Consider the following 22,233-nt stretch of genomic DNA (forward strand, 5'->3'; position numbering starts at 1 on the left):
ACGATTTGCTAATTTTTGTTGTCTTTTCAGTGTTTGCATATATGTAATATGTTTTTGTATTGGTTGTCATTGACCCCACATCAAATTAACCAATAAAAGTATCCATGGAGTCTGTTCTTACTTTGGTGGGTTCATCATGAAGTAAGTGTTAGTTCATGTGACAGGGAAATTGGGAAAACCACATGTGATACTGTGAATTATTAAAAAGAAAAACAGCCTATGCCAATTTTAATAGAGAAAGGTTTTATTTGCCTAAAACCTCCTCCCATGTTTTAAGTTACTCTGACGTTCATAATCTCTCTTCTCTACTATTTTACTGTCATTTGTTATGATTACACATATTTTCTGGTATTGTACATTCTCATATTGCCTTATAGTACCACCAGCTGTGGAAGGTGGAGATGAAACATCTGACTTCATCGTAGTTGTTAATAACCTGTTGGAGCTAGACTGTCAAGTGACAGGATCACCCCCACCAACTATCATGTAAGGGTTTTGGTATGTCTGCTAAACATATCCAATTTCTTTGTTGCAATGGTGTTGGACCTAATTAGCAAAGATTTTACATTATTTATAAATATTTAAAACAAAAACCTTTTGAAATTAGCTACATAAAATTTTCTTCTTTATTTCCATAATAAAAGGACCATTTTTGTTAAAGATATTGGAAACAGATCAGATTCCCACTGACAATTCTATAGAGTATCCAAATTTGTTATATGTAGTGAAATTTCATTTTAAAGAATATATCTGGCAGGAGAATATATTGATAGAAATCACATCCTTAATCAGCAGGGACTAGAAATGAAAGTCTCAATACACAGTCTCTTTTATTGCTCTGAAATGTGTAGTAAATTATTAAGCAAAAAGAAACTTATTGAAAAAAAAAACAGGAGGAAAAGAAATAGTTGCTGTGCAAATACCTTTGCCCTTTCCTCTCTTTTCTGGGCTTCTGGCTCTTTTCTGAGGACCTATTCTTTTGTTTCAGACAATAGCTAAAGAGTACAAGTGAAATTTTACTAGTGAGGAATTTTGAGTATCTGAAGTGGGGGAGAACAAAAGGAGATGAAGAGCAACTGCTGTTTTATGTGATGCAAAAGGAATGAAAGAGCAAAAGCTATAAATGCAATATACTGTCCTCTCTTCCTTCAACCACTTACAGTTTTATTTCCACAGTGAATTAATTAGTGAACAGTGCTTAACAAATAACATATAGCTATGCATTGGTTTTTTTTTTCATTACACAGTATGGCTTACTGATAGCGAATAGGGAGAATCTTTGTTTTATTCAGTTATTTGTTGTAGCTAAGATGTTATAATATAGTCAGCAAGGCACTATAACCATGAGCCAGTCAATGAACCATAGAAAGAACTTATTTAGCTCTGCAGAGTCCCTATTTTTCTTGGAATCTTACTTATGATTCAATATATTGAAGTACTAGACTGAAATACTAGTTTGTTAAAAAGGAGTATTTTCTAAGTATCCCTTTATTTTAAACAACTTGCTAGAACTCCATATTGATGTTTTTTTGTTTCAGGTGGTTGAAAGATGGTCAGCCAATTGAAGAAGAAGATGGATTCAAGATTTTATTAAATGGACGCAAACTTGTTATTACACAGGCCCAAGTATCTGACACAGGTCGTTATCAGTGTGTGGCAACAAACACAGCTGGAACTCATGAAAAAGAATTTGATGTAACGGTTCATGGTATGTTGGAGCAAAGATCAGATCACAGAATCATAGAATTACAGATTTAGAGTCATAAAGGAATTTAGAAGTTCTTCTGGGACAATAGCCTCATTAATTCATTTTATTTGTCTTATCCAGAAGTAGTTATCAGATATGGTACTTGAAGATTTGCAAAACCCTTTGCCCCCATTAAGTTGTTGATCCTTATGACAACCCTGTGAAATGGATGCTATTTATTAACAATAATAATTAGGCAGCTGGTTGACATAGTGGTTGGAGTACTAGATCTGAAATCAGATCACCTGTTTTGTCTGAGTGTTTAGGCATTCATTGTGGCTTTTGATAAATTTGTTAGGTACTGTTAAATCCAAGAGTGTTGCACTTGTCTTGTCCATCTTCCTTCATGGTTTGAACAATAGTTTTCAAATCAAATATGCCGGATCCTGTTCCCCAGTAAAAAAAACAGAGTGGTAGGTCATAGGAACTATGAAATACTCATCTCAACACAAGTCACTTTATCTCTGCTTCCATTGTCTCATCTCTAAAATGAAGAAAATAATAGCAATGACCTCTCAGGGTTGATGTGAGGATAAAATAAGAAAATAATTGTAAAGCCCTTTGCAAACCTTAAAGCACCATGTAAATGCTAGTTATTATTACTAGCTGTTACTGAAAGAAATGTAGCTAGGTGGTGCAGTGAATAGAGCACTAGGCCTTGAGTCATGAAGATCTGAGTTCAAATCCAGCCTCTGACACTTATTATCAATGTGGCAAGTCATTTAACCCTCATTTGCCTCAGTTCCTCATCTGTAAAATGAGGACACACTAGAGAAGGAAATGGCAAACCACCCCAGTAGCTTTGCTAAGAAAACCCCATGGACAAAGTCCATGGTGTCATGTAGAGTCAGACGCAACTGAACAACAACAAATTACTAAAAGAGTGACTTGCTCAGGATCACACAACTTGTAACTATCTGAGGCAGGATTCAGAACTAGGTTTTTCTTACTCCAATTCCAGTGTTCTATCCATTTAAAAAATGTATTAAGTGGGAATCATAATATCTTAAGTATCTCCTTCATGGTACTTTTTGTGAGGTTCAGATGAAATTGGAACGTACCCCATCGGGAAGATTTAAAAAGCTATGCAAATGTCTACTGCCAATGAACAGATGATGATCCCCTAATGTCCACAAAATAAAATCCAAATTCTTCATAATATGGCCTAATTCAAAATCATCTACTTTTTCTGAGCTATTCCTTTTTCTCTCTGATCCCACAATACTCATTCCTGCTTTTGTGCCTTTACTCATTATTTTACCCCAAGCCATCAATCTGGGATATGCTATCCCTCCTTTGTGACTCTCTAAATCAGACAAGTCCTTCAATACCTGTCTATGTGACCAACTCCTCCATGAGGCCTTTGTTAATAATTTCAGTTACCACTGACGTATCCCTGAATGTCCACATAACACTTAATGCCTAGAATATGAGCTCTGATACTTTCGATTTCAAGTTTCTATAGGTATGCTTGAGGAAAGTGACAAGTGTTAAGGTACGGTGTTTAGCACAATATAAAAGGGTAACAAGGAAATATTAACCAACATCATGAATTCAGAAAGATTGGAGCTAATTTCAGGAGACTAAAAAACATAAATCTATGTTAACACAAATGACTGAAAATATCACTGACCATAAACAGCTGCAAAAACTGTACAGATATATGTAAAACAATTAAAACAAATGAAAACCATAAAGATTTCTTTAAAATGACAGTTCATAATGATTCATATTTATAAATAGAACTTTAAGGTTTGCAAACTACTTTACAAATACTATCTCATTTGATTCTTACAACAATCCTGGGAGGTAGTTTCTATTGTCATTTCCATTGAGGAAACTAAGACAGACCAAAGGAAAAATAACCCCAGGGTCACACAGCTAGTAATTGTCTAAGGTTAGATGATTTCTTACTCCATCTAGGTTCAGCACTCTATTCAGTCACATCACTGCCTATTTTCTATTTATGGTTATATGACCAATGACTCTTATAATTGAAATGCTTTGTTTTATTTTAAAATTTGTATTGATATCTATTTTATATCATGTTAATTTAGGAATATTTTCCTTTCCCCTTCCCAATCCCGCAACAAAGAATTAAAAAAAAATAAAACAAAACCAACACAGCTCAACAAAACTAACCCCTGTATATTAGACAGGTCTGATAATATATGTACTGTTCCTCACCCACAGTTCCTCGCTAATGCCAAAAGAGGGCGAGGTACATTTTCTCATTTCTTGTCTCAGATGTGAATTATAAAAATTCAATGTATATTTGCTTCTGTACCACATGGCATAATATTTAACATAGAGCATAGTAACGAGATTTTTTTTTCTTGAAGGGCTAATTGCTTGCATGATTTAAATGTTTTCTCAAATCTAAATGACAGAAGTTATACTTATTTTCTTTCATTAGTTTCTCCAACAATCAAGTCTACAGGACCTTCTGAGAGATCTGTGGTGATATACAAACCTGTGACTCTACAGTGCATTGCTAATGGCATTCCCAACCCCTCTATCACCTGGTTAAAAGATGGACAGCCTGTGAACACTGCCCGAGGAAACATCAAAGTAAGTAAACAAACATGTTATCATCACATCCAACCTCAAAAAGTTGCAATGAGTTACCAAAAAGTGTTGGTGTGTTGTCTCTTTTTTGTTCTGAATTTATCCACATGGGAAAATTTCATTTTTGATACTTATAAAAACAGTATAAGATTGACAGTTTATTGAAGTAAATTATGACTGAAATCACTGTTTAACAATGCAATCAGTTAGGCATTTCAAGAACCATCTATTTTGGAAGACCAGAATAGCTTATTTTATTATCTCCATTTTTGGGTGAGTTCCAATGTTTCCTCTAGAATCAGTAAAAAAAGAAGAAATATCACAAATGCTAAACTCATTTTATCCTCATGTAATATTCAGTAAATAATACTCAAGCATAGACCATATCTATTAAGTTCAAAATAAAATGGAAAATTTTAATTATTTGATATTTTGTTGTCGTTTTTATATATAAACATCAACACTGGATAGTCTAAGACAAAATACCCACTTAGAGCCCCAAATTATCCAGTTTTGCTGTAATGATCATGTAATGAGCTTTGTTCATCTACACAAATGATGACTCTGACGCCCTTCCTGCAATAAATGTCCTTGGTACAAAGAAATAGACTAAATAATAAATGTCTTTTAAATGGTTCTTTGTATTGGTCTTGATGATTGGTGCTTCCTGTGTGGATTAGTAACAGATTCAGCATCCATACCTCTCTCCCTTCCCCATTCTAAAGCAGATTATTGAGCAGATAGTTTGTGGAGACTTAAAAAAGGGAAATCATAATTAACAGGTTAATTAAAATTAAGTCAAACCAAAATATTGCTTCCTCCTTCCTCATCTCTATTTTCTGATTTCCTTTAAGTCTTAGATAAAATTCTACTTCCTGCAGGAAGCTTTTCCTGATCCCCTAATGCAAGTGCCCTCCTCCTAACATTATCTTCAATTATCTTGTGCATAGGTTATTAGTACATAGCTCATTGCATATTGTCTCCATTAAACTATGAATTCTTGAGAACAGGGACTGATTTTGCCTCTCTTTATGTCCAATGCCTGGTATGTGATAGGTGCTTTCTTAATATTTGTTATTGACTTGATATTTGAAGAGTATTATATGCATAGGTCAGAGATGCGTGGTTTATCTAAATCACAGTAAGTCATCTGACAACATTTCCTGATATTCTTGTGGGCAAGAAGGAAAAATGTGTACTGTGGTATATTAGACCCAGAGTATATATGAATTTATGTCAGCCGGGGGAGAAATCTCTACTGGTATGATAATGTTAATTGATATGCAAGTGACAGTATCAGTGTTGCAAAAGATCCCAGGGTGAAACAGTAAACTGAATCTAACAAGTTGAAATTCCATAGGGAAAAATGTGTAGTCCTATGCTTATGTTAAAATGGCTTAAGTACAGAAATGAAAGGGGTCTAGTTACATAGCAGTTCACTTTAAAAAGCCCTTTGGGTTTTGGTGAGCTAATAAAAACTCAACAAAAAATATGATGAGGCTATTAAAAAAAAAGCTCATCTCATTTTAGGCCACCTGAATGGAAGTATAATGAATGTAATGGAGACATGATAATTCCATTATACTACATTAGCTACTCCATACCTGGAATATTCATTTATCCTATATTAGGAAAGATATTGACAAATTGGAACTTATCCAAAAGGGAAGATGGTGAAGAGACTCTAAAAGTCATATCAACTGAAGAACACTTGAAAAAACTACTAGAGAAGACTTGTGAGGGCCAAGGGAAGGAGGGATAACAGCTCCCTTCAAAACGTGTAAGCTTCTTTACTATAGTGTTTACAACTAATGGAAAAAAAAGAAAATTATTAGAAACCATTTTGCCTTACTACATGTCAATAAAACAAGCAACTTAAATGAAATGGATTATATTTATAAAACTCTAAAATGCCTACATGAACAAAAATTTAAGCCAAATCGAAGTAACTGAAGGGCCATCATATTGAAAATGGATTAAATGCATTCCATTTAGCTCAGAAAACTCATGAACAAAGTTACAGAGGCAGATTTCTATTCATTATGAGGAATAATGTAGATAATTATGCTTAGACTGTCACTGTAGTTTTTAGGGGGCAATGGAGTAGGAGTGCTTTGTGGGATAATGAATTCTCCATTCCTACCAGAAAAACAGATCTGCTGCCCTCTGGGGGTATTTATCTGGGGAACAACAGAGAGCTTCCTGAGAACTTCCTTCTGCCGTTACACATTACCAGAAGGAAATTAGAAAGCCTTGCTAAAGAATTGGAAAACTTCATCAAAAAATCAAAGACCTCGAGGGCAGAGATTATATTTTCATCACTACTCTCAACTGAAGTTTAAGGATTCAGTATATAACAACCTAAAAAAGAATGGGATTTGGACACTTGGGTCAGAAACAGAATCACACGAAATGACATAATTTGAGAGTTAAAAGGAACCACAAAGACTTTATACACCTACCTATCCATAAAGATCAGTCAGTCAGTAAATTTCTCTTAAATGCCAAACATGTTTCAGACACTAGGGTTATGTAAGGGATAAGAATGCAAAAGGAACCAAAAAGGGCCCTTGCCATCCAGGAGTTCACAGTCTAATGAGAGAGACAGCAAGCAAACAAATATGTACAAAAAAGTTACAGGATAAATAGAAAACAATTAACAGAGGTGGCACTAGAATTATGACAAGTAGGAAAAGGCTTCTTGTAGAAAATAGGATTTTGGTTGGGACTTAAAGGAAGCCATGGAAACCAACAGGTATAAGAGATAAGGAGAAGGAACATTCCAAGCATGGGGGAAAAATGGAAAATGCCTGGTGCTGAGAGATGGAGTGTTTTATTTATGGAACAGCAAGGAAGTCAGTGGCACTAGATTGGTTTGGAGTATTGTGTAAGAAAACTGGAAAGGTGGTGGGGAATAGGTTATGAAGGACAAAATCTCCATAACAGTTCCCGCCCCCCCCCATCCCTCAGTGTCATCTCCTTCTGCCATTATCCCCACACACACTTCCTTAGTGATCAGGAAGTGCTGAGCTAGGGAAAGAGCATGGCACTGCAGAGACAGGCGAGGGATAATAGGAGCAGAGGGAAGAAGAAACTGTAATGGGACTGCTAAGGAAAATAGAAATGAGGACTGGGGGGGGTGTGGAAATATAGAGATTCCAGAATAAGGGGTCTAAGACCCATGGCAGGGAAAACAAGCCCCTTTGGGGCCTTTAGGTTTCTCATGTGTAAAAAGAGGAGGGAAGAGGGGTGATGGATTTAATTTCTGTGGTCCCTTGTTCATTGACTAACTAACAGACCATTCTATGATGTAACACTTTCCCTAACAGTCAAGAAAAAGATATTCTGTTCTAAGTTTTGATAGTATATATACATATGTGTGTGTGTGACCTTGAGCCTGACACTTTCATGTTGCATGGACTGAAATTCACTTTTCTTGTTTGTGAAATGAGTCAATTGAACTTTCCCAAGGTCTATTCTAATTTCAATATTTTCTTTCTATTGTCATATAGAATGAAAATGTGATCTGGTCTCCATTATTGTAATTTCCTATAGGGCAAACTGTGTTTTTTATTCTTATATTACTCACAGTGACTACTAGTGCAGTACACATAATAGATGCTTAAATATATTGTTAATGAATGAATGATACCAAACTCCATCCTAGCTTACTAGCTAAACACATTCAGATAATTGATGATAATAATAATCACGGTACCACCAAATCTCAACTTAAAATAAAAAAAATAAAGCAACATACCTTTGATTGAATTTCTGAAATCATGTCTTTGTGTCTGGAAAAAGTCATAATTATAGTTCTGCCTAAAGTCGTATTAGAGATTTTAATACATAGTTTTGTTACCCAGAACTTAGCATAATCCAGGCACTTAATAAACATTTATTGACTGATTCGTAGTTTTAACATTTTTGTAGGGTTTTGTTGGGTTAGAGGCATTGCTATTTTAGTAAAAACAAGAAAAATGCAATTTTCAAACCATTTGTAAATGTTATAAACATTTTTATTTCACTGTAAGAGTTTTAATTTTCATACATAAGTATGTAATAATATTTCTAATTTATGAAGCTATTTTCGTAGTTACTGGGGTTCCAGGTCCATAGTGGCAGATTTATCTTAGCTTAACTCTGGTGTTTTCCTTAGTGTAAGTCTTTTGGTCAGTTTTATCTGTTTTATTTTCTTTTTATATAATAAATTGGATCTGACTTAAAGATCATTTAGATGGTGTAGAAACCAGAGCTAGGAGTTTGTTAACACAGATCAGCTTTTTTCAAGACGCGGATGTGACATTCATGAGCAAATGTTATGCTTTTGCTTCCAACTAGCTACAATCTTCAGGCCGAATTCTGCAAATTGCCAAAGCCCTGCTGGAAGATGCTGCCAGATACACCTGTGTGGCTACCAATGCAGCTGGAGAAGTCCAACAGCATATTCGCCTACATGTGCATGGTAATTTCCATTACAAAGGGTTCATTTGTGACTCTTCTGTTACCATAGGTTCTATTTTATAGAATTGTGGGTTAATAGAAATGCTTGTTTCTTCAAACTTACATGGCAAAATCCACACCATTTTACCTTATATGCAAAAGAATTGCACATACTTCATGCTCTAATTGCAGATCCTAACTAGGATCATTAGCTATTTTCCCTTTTAGAAATAAAATGTTTAACTTAATAACCCCCTTAATATTTTCCATCTCAGATACTCATATATTTAATTATTTGTTCATTTCATTTAGTTTTATCATCAAATTGATTTTGCATCAAAGAACAGTTTATCTTTAAGTAAAAGCAACTGCTATTTTTGGACAAATTGCCTTTCTTAACAGCCCTTGTTTCTTCAACATTGACATGGCATGTATAAGATTGAAAATATTCCTGGATTCAGGAGGACCTGAATTAAAATCTGGCCTCAGACACTTGACATTTATTAACTGTGTGACCCTGGGCAAGTCACTTAACCCTCATTGCCCTGCCCCCCCCCAAAAAAAAGATTGAAAATATTTTCAAAAAATGATCAAACTTTCCTAAGATGTTCAGGAAATTCTGAATTACAAGCAGTTATACATACTCAGAAATGGAAATCAAAGAAAACCCATTTCTATCTCCACCCCACTCTGGAGGGATTTATTCTCTTATAGAAGCTTCACCATGGTAGGAGAAGGAACATGTACACATTAAAAACAAAACAAAAAACAACAAACTACATTTAGAATGAGGTGACATTCATAGGGAATGAGCTTTTTCCTCATGATTTCATTGCAGTTACAGTGCTGTGTGGAACCTCTGACCTATTCTCTCTGTTGCTCAATACCAGGGAGAAACAGTGTTCTCATTTTATTCTCCATGCCTTACCTGTTGCAAAAATATTCTTTTATACTATTTTATAGCAAATACAGAGTCACTGAGTTACATGATGGGGTTAAATTGGCTTTTATGAGCTAACCTGGGAATGCAACCAACATTGTTTCTATAGGAAAAACTGTTCACAATTCCAAAACTTGATTTTAAAATGTTTGGACACTAGCCCATTTGCATGTTGAAGACTCCGTGTATTTCCATTCATTTATTACTTTCACCATTTCCAGACCAGTACTGATTGAGCTGGGGAATATGCAACACCACCCACCCCTGCTTCTCTTTTACCACAAAAAAGAAAAGTAGCCAGGAAAAAGGAGTTTGTGGATTCCACCTTTATTTCTGGCCTGGTACATTCACTGGATACAGAATTGATGCATGCCTTCCTGGCTCTTTTCCACATTCTAGGAGAGAGACAGCTATCAGAAAAGAATTAAATGAAGGTCTGCAGTGATGTTCCTTTTACCAGACCAACAAGAGGTCACAATATTTTCTTTTTCTTTCTTTCTTTTTTTTTCAGGACAATGAGGGTTAAGTGACTTGCCCGGGGACACAGCTAGCAAATGTCAAGTGTTTGGGACCAGAAGGTCACAATATTTTTTAATCAAAACATATTTAATTAGAAGGAATAGCAAAATACATGACAAAATCTTCATACACACAGGGGTATATTTTCCTACAGTAGAAGAGGGAATGAGAGTATACACATAAAAATTTATTGGATGAGAGAACACAAATAGGGGACGTGGTTAGTCCAGGCAGAACGCTCTCTGTATTTGGTGCTACTGTGGGCTGTTTTACCTTGCAAAACTACCAGTATCGTACTGGTTGTCCAGTGACATCTCTGAATAGTGGCTGCTCTGCTGGGCCGCATTATTCTCCTATTCTTACTGTAGCTTATTGTCCATCTGCTGTTCCTTTCAGTCTGGGCTGCTCTCTGCCAGTCTCTACCAAGCTGGAGGTTTGAACTCTATTCTCTAGACAACTTAAGCAAGTTTTTACTTTGGCTTGATGAGGAGAAGGAAGAAACCTGGAAGCACAAAGAAATTCACATTCACCAGCATCAGCTTTGCATTTTTTTTTTGGTGGGGCAATGAGGGTTAAGTGACTTGCCCAAGGTCACACAGCTAGTAAGTGTCAAATGTCTGAGGTTGAATTTGAACTCAGGTCCTCCTAAATCCAGGGCTGGTGCTTTATCCACTGTGCTACCTAGCTGCCCCCAGCTTTGCATTTTAAAAATTATTTTACTGGTGTGGGTAGAAAACAGGTTGAACCACTATATACCTTAGGAGGCAATTCTCATGAACTGCTATGGCCAAAAAAATTCTTCACCTGGAAGTTAGTCTTCTGGTGAAGAGCCTCCCTGAATTGAACTAGACTGATCTTCAGGTGGCAGTCACACGTCTGTGGTGGGATACATAATGGTTCTCATCTTAGGAAAACCTGCCAGAGATTGTAATTTTTTGGTACCATCTTCAGGAGCTTCTTCCAAATTGAAAGCATCAATATCCAAAATAAATTGAACATAAATTTCAACTCAATTTCATTTGTTTCTTTTAAATTGCTAGCTTTACAATGATATTTTCTATTCTTTTTCTTTTTTTTTCTTTTTTTGTTTTTTTAAGTGAGGCAATTGGGGTTAAGTGACTTGCCCAGGGTCACACAGCTAGTAAGTGTTGTGTCTGAGGCCGGATTTGAACTCAGGTACACATGACTCCAGGGCCGGTGCTCTATCCACTGTGTCACCTAGCTGCCCCTTTTCTATTCCTTTTCAAAGAAAATTTAAAGCATTTGTCTGCTATAAAACATTAAATGGGCTTTGTCGGTCAGTTTAGGAATCAGACCAACATTTAAAACTTTGTTTCTAGAGGAGAATGTATTTCTACCTCTAAACAACTGATGTACAAATAAACTTTTGGACACAACCCATTCATATATTAGGGAATTTTTATATTTCCTTTCACTGTTTCTAGACACTGCTTTTTAAGTGCCTTGGCTTCTAATCTTCAATCAGAAGGCTCTGTACCTGACTCTTTCAACAGATAATATGTTAGCTGTATTTGGGATCATTGGCTGTCTTAGGGGTGTCCTAGAAAATTGAGCATGACAGTTCCATAGTATTTTTGTTATCAGGTTCTCTTAGATATTTCCATTACTCATAAGGAAATCAGCAGGAGTTTCTAAGAAGCTGACAATGAACTTAAACAGTTTCCTGAGTCAGAAAAAAACACATGGATCCTATTTTTGCAATAGAGAAACAGCCTTGTGAGGCTCCCCTGGGAAACTCTTCTTTCAAAATGTGTGAGCCCCATCAGCCCCCTTTTCCCTCTAAAACTTTCAAAATGCTGGAAGTTTTTTTTTTAAAGTTCTTATTCTTTATACCAAAGTATAAGGATGAATTTTATACTGCACATGTCAGCCAATTGAGACAGATGTTTTGTTTGGGGTGCTAAAAGCTCAATTTCTTTTAGTTGCATGTATTTGTTTCTCCATAAAATACGAGTAAAAGTAAAATCCCTGCTTTCAGCTGCTTTGGCCAAACAAACATTTGATTTGGGACCCTCTTCACTTCACAAAGGTTTTTTACAAACATTTGTAAAGTCCTGATGCCTCTATTGTTCATCAGGGTCCTCTGGGGACTTCAATAGTTATCTATCTAGTGGAAACATCTGCAGAAATATTTGTCATTATTATAGGCCCCTAATTTCATATAGTTATGTGTGTATGTGATACTGAATTACCTAATGTATATACACATATGTATGAATATATATGTATATGAATAGTTATTATCAAATCTTCACAAGTACCAATTCAGTTGCTGTCAAAAACTTTTCTTCATCCTTTATTTGGCTTCACACATGTAGATTAAAAAATTAGGGAAGCAGCTCTCTATTTATGAATAAATTGAATTTGTGTCATTGTGAAATTGTGAATTTGTGCAGTAATAACTGCAATTCCTTGATGTTAAATTAGATAATTAAGTGTCATTAACTCTTTCTTGTTACTACCATCAACTACATTGCCACTACTAACCACTTTATCTACTACATACCTAGGTTGCTACATATCTTAACTCTTTTAGGCCAGTTGGATATTATTATAACATTAACTATACTTATAATGAAATAACCAGGAAATGTTGAAAGAACTTTCCCAATAATTCAGCTTATTTTTCCAAACCAATTTAAATGCTAGGTTTAAATCTGCCTCATCACTTACTAAAAAGTGGGTGTGGTAATTTTGGCGTCATCCTATGTATATCATTTGTAATTTTTTCCCTCATTACAATGGGGAAATTCAGCAAGAATATGTAAAATTCCATCCCCTGCTTGACGACCAGATATGTGATTGAATTTTTTAGTCATTTAACTGCTATCAGCACCATTTTCTCTAGTATGTGTGTACTAATATCTACAAACATATATATGTGTATATACACATATATATATATGTACATTTCAAAAATGTTTCAAATTACAACCTATTTATACCTTATTATATAATCTCGCTGGTGGGGGGAGAAAGATGAGGGGTAGATTATTAGATGGCCAATATTGTTGTTGAAAAGTCCATTAAGGGGCCAGCTAGGTGGCACGGTGGATAGAGAATGGCCCTGGATTCAGGAGGACCTGAGTTCAAATCAGCCCTCAGACACTTAACACTTACTAGCTGTGTGACCCTGGGCAAGTCACTTGACCCCAACTGCCTCACCAGAAAAAAAAAAAGGAAAGGAAAGAAAAAAAGAAAAGTCCATTAATTTAAGTAAATTAATGGACTTTTCAACAGCAATAATAGCCAGTCCTCAATATAGTCAGTTCCACATGCAAGAATCTTTTAAGCTTAAAACAACCTGCTAAAGCTTACATTCCACTGTCATTATTTTCAGGAATCCATGGTCATCCCTGTGGTTTGATAAAGCATTAGAGTAGGACTTCAGTGGATAAAATATGTGTATATAATATACATATTTATAATATATATATGGAGACAGGTAGATGGATAGATCATAAAGTGGATGGATGGATGGATAGATGATAGGCAGGTTGGTCGAGTGTCCCTCTGCTGCTAGAAATTTCTGACTCAGAGAGGGAGCAAGCAGGGAAGGAAAAGGAAGTTCTGCTTGCTGGTTTTATAGAAGACCTATATATATGGCACATATGCAAAGATGCATATGCTAAGCCATAATCATAACCCTCTGACCCAATCCATTACTAAGAGAAAGAGGGAAGAATGGCTTCCCTCCCTTTGAACAAAACTCTTTGACTACATATCTCACTTTTGTGACATCTTTATATGTATTCCCATGATATACATTGTAATTGGATTTCACATAAAAATAGTGGGAAATGGTAGAAATATAATGTGAGATTTGCTTCAGATTCTACCTCCTCTGGTGATTGTAGGAGCACAAAATTTCAGTCATAAGGGAACTGAGTGACCATCTAATCTCACCCATAGCTAAGAAATATCCTTCTACAATATTCCTGATGAATGGCCACCCAGCCTTGTTTGAAAGATTTCAAATGAAGGGATATCCACTACCCATCGAGGCAGCCCACTTTACTTTCAGATTCCTACATCTTGGGAAGTTTTTCTTTATGTCAACTTGCATCCATTGATTTTAGTCCTGCCCTCTAGGGCCAAACAGAATACGTTAATTCTCATTGACAACCTTTCAGATGCTTGAAGATATCTGTGGTGTTTCTCTCAAGTCCTCTCTTCCCAAGACAGTACATTTCCAGTTCCTTCAATTTACCTCTTTGTTACATGATTTTGAGACCTGTCAGCATTCTAGTTTCTTGTCCTTCCTAAGTTGTGGTGGCCACAACTGAAAGAGATTCTCCACATTGTTGTCTGACCAGCTCAGAATACAGTTAAGCCTAGCTTCTTCTTACTCCTTCTCTTCATATATCCTAAGATCACAGTAGCTTTCTCAGTTGCCCTATGAAGACTATTGGTTCAATAGGATCATTTTAGTGCACTAAAACCACTGGGGTTTTTTTAGACAAACTGCTCTCTAACCAACTTAACAACCAGCTCTTATTAACATTTTTCTCCAACGCTTTCTTAAACCTAGCCTATCAACAGAACAATAAATCAAAACCTTATTTGTAGTGTCTGTTCCCATGTTATAAGCATTCCTATTAAACATTTTACAGTCAGCTCTTACTGACTAGTTCAGACTTTCTCCAACATTCCCCTGGGTCTAACTTTCATTCCTCTGCCTCATACTATAATTGTGAAGCTTATTGATGAAACCTAAGTATCCTTTTTACATTCTTTCCTATCCCATTTTGTCTTATTAGTCTGAAAAGGCATGGGGAAAGGAAACTGAAAAGACATGGAAGTTACCTGATGGAGGGGCATGATGGAAAAATCTGGAAGAGTGCAGCCTGTTGGGAATGAAGAGATGAGTGTCCTGGGCACCCTTATTAAATGGAGATTTTAGGAACACAGTGTTTTGTGTCGAGGAAGATTTTTAGATCATAGAAACTATCCACAGTGCCTTGCACACTGAGATGCTTAATAATTGTTGTGCTCAGCATCAAGTGGTATAGGTCACCTTCATGTAAAATGCCTCAGTAACTAAGGGACAAGAAAAGGGACTGGACCCTTTCCCTTTCATTGATGTAGAGAAGTACCTAGTGAAGAAAGTTCTACCATTTTAGGTGAACACATTCTTTGCTTCTCTATCTATAGTTTTTATTACTCAGTATCTATAAACCAAAAAAAAAAAAAAACCCACACCTTTCCAATTTTTACTGATCAAAACTGTCTCAGACTATGCCTTTCTATCTGACTCATTCAGAATGTTTATTCTTCTAGAACCCCCCCACCTTGAGAATGCAGGGAAGATGTTGAATGAGACAGTCGTGGTTAACAGTCCAGTTCAGCTTGAGTGTGAAGCATCTGGAAATCCTTTGCCTGGTATGTTTGTTTGCTTTGGTCGGTTGTATCATCACATTTTGATGGAGTCTAAGAATCATAAAACTGTGTGTGAAAAATAATTTATTTCTGAGCATTAATAAAATAAAAATTACTAAGATTATTAAGGAGTAAATCCTAGGTATAAATAGTGTCAAAAAGTGAAAAATATATATTCATAGTGTTGTTTATTACATGTAGCTTTACAATATATGTTAAATTAAAAGACATTAGTATGAATCATTCCATTATTATACATCTGTCTATTTCATATAAGCTACACTATTATTAGTAGTAGTAAAAATGGAAAACACTTATATAGTGCTTTAAACTTTGCAAAACCCTTTATGTACACCATTTCTTTTGATCCTGGGTGTTGTTATTATTTCCATTTCACAGATGCAGAAACAGGCTGAGACAAGTTCATAGTTATCCAGTTAGTAAGTACTGGAAACAATATTTTAACCAATATCAGAGTCCAGTAACTTTCTCTACTATACCCCACTGCTCCTCAAATCATTTGATATTGATTCTTGTTGGAAAGAATCCATAACTGAGGTACATAGATCACTGGGTCTGGAGTCAGGAATATCTGAGTTCATATCTAGCCTCAGCTGTTAGCAGTGTGATCTCTGGACAAACCATTTAATACCTGTTTGCCTCAGTTTCCTCAACTGTAAAATGGGAATAACTGTTTCTACTTCACAGTATGGCTGTGAGGATCAAATGAGATATTTGTAAAACGTGCTTAACACCACATCTAGTACATAATAAGCACAGTATAAATGCTTATTCCTCTTCCTGTCCCTACAAAGTAGCATCATACAAATACCATATCATGCCAAGCTACTATTACTGGCGAGGATTTTGATTTTCAACATTTCCTTCATCCCTTTGGTTGATAGTCTATAACAATTATTTATGATAACAAGCAGTGAATAAGCCTCAAAATTATGTGAGATGGGATCTGGACTAATCTTTACATAGGAAAGATAAATAATGAAAGAAAGAAATACCATAAAAGAAATATGTTGCTCTCTAATGATAATTATCTTTAGGCTCAGAGAGAAACATATGTGTGTGTGTGTATATGTATATATATATATATATATATATATATATATATATATATATATACACATATTAACTATCTCCCTGTAAGAAATAGAAATACACAAATGTTTTTGTGATGATGGGAGAGAGAAAGGCTTCCCACATCCTGGATAAACCTTCTATGGTAAATTTTGTGAGAACATGAGCAGTGGTCATACAGGATGAGAAGGGATACGATCTGTATGGTTGGAGGGACTGCCCACATTGGTGAGGTCATAGATCCAATTGAGTATTTAATTGTAAGAATGATGACCAAAGAGGTTGTCGAGACTGGCGCCAGTTGGGCAACCAGAGTGAGCTGGGACTAAGTGATTTCCTGGAGGGCAGTCGTATTGCAGCTCTGTAAAATGAAGCCGTTCTAAAGGAATTTTTTCACGCTCACTTTTCTTTTCCCATATTCCCCTTTCAGCTATTACATGGTATAAAGATAATCATCCACTTTCAAGCTCTGCTGGTGCCACTTTCTCAAAAAGGGGACAGATCATGGAGATCGATAGTGCTCAGATTACTGATACTGGCATTTACAAATGTGTAGCCATCAATACAGCAGGAAGTGCTGAATTATTTTATAGTCTACAGGTTCATGGTAAGTATCACCTATCCTAAGTAGATCTGGCAAGGAGGAGCTTATTAAAAGCCATTTAAGGGCAATAAGTCCCTTGAACTTTTAATATAAACATTGAGAAATCCATAGTATATTATCATGGTTTAGGGACCTAAGCATTTAAAATATATTGACATACTGTTATTCTTTGGGTGGTGGTAATATCTGCTTGACCTTTGAACGTATATAAATGGTTTTTCTAACACGCCATAAAAAACTTTTTGGCCAGTATGTTTATTAGTAAATGTTCCTTGGGATCACAAGTGTCTTGGCCCAAAATTTCTCCCTCTTTAAAAGGAGAGTCATCACAGCACAGCAGAAGAGGATAGACACTCTTGTGGGGCTTAAGAGATCAGTGTTCTAGTTTCAGCTCCACCAGTGTCTTGCTTCATGACCTTAGGAAAATCAGCACATTTCTCTCTGTCCCCATTTCCTCAATTTTAAAGTTTGGGTAATAATATAGATAAAATCTTTTTTAAAGTTTTTAAAATTATTATAGAAATATACAACACTTTCTATTGGTACACTGCCTATGTCTTTATCTTTGAATTAGGAACAGCTAGGTGGCACTATGGATAGAGCACTGGCCCTGAAGTTGGGAGGATCTGAGTTCAAATCTTACCTAAGACACTTCCTAGCTGTGTGACCCTGGGCAAGTCACTTAACCCCAATTGCCTTAAACATCTGGGACCATCTCCATTCATCCTGCCACATATTTTGCCACTGGACCCACTCTCTGGAGGAGAGAGTAAGGTTGGGACCTTGCACAGTCCTTCCTTACTTAAATCTAATTCATTGCAAGTCATAACATCACCTCAATGTCATGGTCCTCTTCGAGAATGCAGGACAAACAACAATCTTTGAATTAAACAATTTTAAACATTAACTTGCCTTATCATAATTCTTCTCTCTTTTAGTTCCTCCTTCAATTTCTGGCAGCAATGACATGATTTCAGTGGTCGTTAATAACCTTGTAAGGTTAGAATGTGAAGCCAGAGGCATTCCTGCACCAAGTTTGACCTGGCTGAAAGATGGTAGCCCTGTCTCCAGCTTCTCTGATGGAATCCAGGTACTTGGTGCCACTATTCTAAAGAAATCAACTGCTGCTGAGACAAGAAATAAAATTAGGACACTAGAAAATTTTATTAAAAGGATGACATAGAGGGCTAGCCTTGGAGTCAGGTAACCCAAGTTTGAGATCAGCCCTTGATCTATTTTTTAGCTGTGTAACTATAAACTGGGGACATCTAGGTGGCACAGTGGATAGGGTGACAGGCCTGGCTTATCTTCCTGAATCCAAATAAAGCCTCAGATACTTACTAGCTATGTGACCCTGGGCAAATCACTTGACCCTATTTGCCTTAGTTTCCATATCTGTAAAATGAGCTGGAAAAGGAAATGGCAAATCACTCCAGTATATCTGTTGAGAAAACCTCAAGGGCAGCTAGGTGGCGCAGTGGATAAAGCTCCAGCCCTGGATTCAGGAGGACCTGAGTTCAAATACAGCCTCAGACACTTGACACTTCCTAGCTGTGTGACCCTGGGCAAGTCACTTTACCCTCATTGCCCTGCAGAGAGAGAGAGAGAGAGAGAGAGAGAGAGAGAGAGAGAGAGAGAGAGAGAGGGAGAACAAGAACAAGAACCTCAAATGAGGTCACACAGTAGAACACAATTGAAAATGATTGAACCACAGCAAAAAAAGTGTACATATATAAAAACAAATATAAGTTGAATCTGAAGAGAGAGCATCATTTTCTCTAGTTAGATTATAACTGAAGTATTGCTTATAGTTTTGGCTGGTTCTCACATTTTAAAGGAAGACTGCTGATGAGCTGAATGATGAGGTCAATCAAAACACCACCTCGAGATGCCATATGAGCCAATTGTTCACTTTTCAGAACTTTTTCCTTTTGCATTTTTTGCCAGATTCTATGTTACCAGCTAAAATGTAAAGGAACTATCTTTTACTATATATTTCTCTGGATTAACTCTACCTTTTAAATGTTTAATTAAATATAGATAAGTGGCTAGATGCAGATCCATGTAAGGAAGATATCGGAACAGTCAAAGCTCTCCAATTTGGAAAATAGAGTGGGGCTGCTTTGGGAGGTAGTGGGCTCTGTTTCAAGGAAGTTTTTAAGAACTGTCCTTTATGTGATAAAGTGATTTTAGTCAGATGGCTTCTGAAGCTCCTTCCAGCTCTAAGATTCAGCAAAAATCTGTGAGGTGGCATTTGAGCTTGGACCTAAATGAAAAGTTTCATATTGATTAAGTTTATTGAATAGAAAATGAGAAAAACAAATTGAATCAAAGAAAAATCAAAATTTACTTTTATATTTTTAGTCAGTAAAATAGTGTCTTTCCTAACCTCTTTTGGGTTTGTTTGTTCTTTCCCTTTCAATACATCATGCTTTCTTTTGTCCTTCCTTGTCCAGAGCCTTTGAAGGCGTGATACAGGTAAATATTGATTACTGAGATGAAAAATAGACAGATGTGTCTTATTAATATGCCCATTAAAATTTTTAATTTAACAGAATTTATTAGTAAAAAATGGAAAAAGTAAGAATTGAGATTTTGTTCTTATGGTTACATCTTTTCTCCTCTTTTATAAAACTAAATGATCATCTAATTTCTTGCCTATGATATCCCCTTTCCCCCAGACACACACACACATACACATAAGTTTTTTCCCATAAAAATCACAGCCCTGGACTAGCAGTTGCTACTGGGTTCAGTATGGATAAATTTTATAAGTATATATTATCCAGTTTAATCCTTGTTATTTATCCTGCATATCTATGCAACCATGGACAGTGACTTCATATTCAGACAAATTAGAAATCACTATAAATTAAGATAACACCACTAGACAAAATTCATTGGTTGTGCTATCTCCTCACAAGAAGTAGCATGCTTAGTAGAAATGGTATTAAGTCAGAGTTGGGAAATCTAGAGGTGAATTATTGATTCTGCCAACTAAGACCCAGTGAGTTGGGACAGGTCAATGCACCTCTTTTTCTGGATTTTGGTTTCCTCATAAAATAAATGCTTCCTTATAAAATAAATGTGTCAAACTAGGTGACATTAGGTGAATCCTAAAGTGCCTTCTAACTCAAATATTCATGAATCTTGGAAGGATAGAAGTTCCTGTATATTACCAAAAAACAAAACAAAAAGCCTCCCCTTTATTTCATAACCTTGGTCAGTTAGGCGGTACAGTGTTTGACTCAGGCTAAGGACCTGAGTTCAAATTCTGCCTCAGAGGTATAAAATTTGGAATTCAAAACTTTAAATAAAATATTTGTTATAAAAAAAAAATTGCCTCAGACACTTACTAGCTCTTTGACCCTAGGCAAGTCACGTTTACCTTAGTTTCTTCATTTGCAAAATGAGGATAACAATAGAACCTACTTCCCAGTGAACATTCAATAAAATATTTCTAAAGTTCTTTGCAAAACTTAAAGTGCTATATCAATGCCCTAGCTGCTATTATTATTATTATTACTGAAACAAATATGCAAGAAAGAACATCTATTAAACTTGATTTCTTCTTTCTTTTACAGGTCCTTTTTGGTGGTAGAGTTCTAGCACTGACTAGTGCACAGATCAGTGATACTGGAAAATACACCTGTGTGGCAGTGAATGCTGCTGGAGAGAAACAAAGGGACATTGATCTCAGAGTTTATGGTGAGGAATATCAGTCATCTTGGCTATTATGAATATGTAGCCATAAGATCATGAAGGTCAAGGATAGTGTTAACTAAATCATTATGAAAAGTAGCAATGATATTTAATGTAATCAACTCAAAACAAAAATCAGTACCAAGCTGTTTTTCTAGGATCTTTTTTTTTCGGAGGGGCAATGAGGGTTAAGTGACCTACCCAAGGTCACACAGCTAGTACGTGTCAAGTGTCTGAAGCTGGATTTGAACTCAGGTACTCCTGAATCCAGGACTTGTTCTTTATCCACTGAGCCACCTAGCTGCCCACCAAGCTGTTTTTCTAAATAAATTTTACCTTTGATTTTTTAAAATCTTGGAACCAAAAAGAAACCTAGCCAGACATATGAGGTTGATGTTCATAGGGGAATATTTGAAGAATAAGAACATTAGCAGCAATTCTGAAAGCCATCTTCTACCAAAGCAACCTCCCCCGACTATTCTACTCCAAGGCATATATGCATCATCTGTTTTTACTTAATTCTGCATTCAGAAAAATTAAGAGTCCATACTGTTGTTAAGATACTTTTTATCAAATATAAAATATATGTAAATATATTTATAAAATTCATGATTGTATGATTACTTTGCCTTCATATAGTGAGAAGACAAAAGATTTCTCTGATTCCCTTAGACCATCTAAGAATGTAACTCATTACAGTGAAGTTGGGACCTTTTGAACTCCATTTAAATATCATGCTGGGTAACAGTCCATATTTTAGCATCCTCAGAACATATGATACTGGCCTAATTGCTTTTTATAAATTATATTCCCTTATAATTATAAAATTAAAAATGGTACATTTTTTATCTGAAAACATTTTATTTCATTAGTCAGTTTATCAGCAGATGTTTAATAAGCACTTACTATGTGCTAGGCACAGTGCCTGAATATGAGGGAGTTTGGAGGGGGCGGTTACAAAGAAAGGCAAAAGAGAGTCCTTGCTCCCAAGGCAATCTAATGGGGGAAACAACATGCAAACCACTATGTACGAACAAGCAATATACAACATAAATTGGAGAGGGAGGGAGAGAGGGAGGGAGAGGGAGAGGGAGAGGGAGAGGGAGAGAGAGGGAGAGGGAGAGAGAGGGAGAGGGAGAGAGAGAGACAGAGACAGACACTGGTATATACCCCAAATAAATTGAAGATTATATGTGTGCGTATGATAAATGGAAGCTA

At 36.0% G+C, this 22,233-nt stretch overlaps 1 protein-coding gene across 1 annotated transcript in view; it reads left to right on the plus strand.

The window, feature by feature from the left end:
• Positions 1-22,233, plus strand: part of HMCN1 (hemicentin 1) — a 517,054-nt gene that overhangs the window by 308,385 nt on the left and 186,436 nt on the right. Inside the window, 8 exon segments of the mRNA XM_044003022.1 lie at positions 378-486; positions 1,539-1,708; positions 4,164-4,318; positions 8,657-8,780; positions 15,519-15,620; positions 17,140-17,316; positions 18,252-18,403; positions 20,898-21,021. Of these exon segments, the coding sequence (XP_043858957.1) occupies positions 378-486; positions 1,539-1,708; positions 4,164-4,318; positions 8,657-8,780; positions 15,519-15,620; positions 17,140-17,316; positions 18,252-18,403; positions 20,898-21,021 (1,113 nt within the window).

The sequence above is a fragment of the Dromiciops gliroides genome, chromosome 4 (genome assembly GCF_019393635.1).
Source record: "Dromiciops gliroides isolate mDroGli1 chromosome 4, mDroGli1.pri, whole genome shotgun sequence".
In the NCBI taxonomy this organism is placed as follows: Eukaryota; Metazoa; Chordata; class Mammalia; order Microbiotheria; family Microbiotheriidae; genus Dromiciops; species Dromiciops gliroides.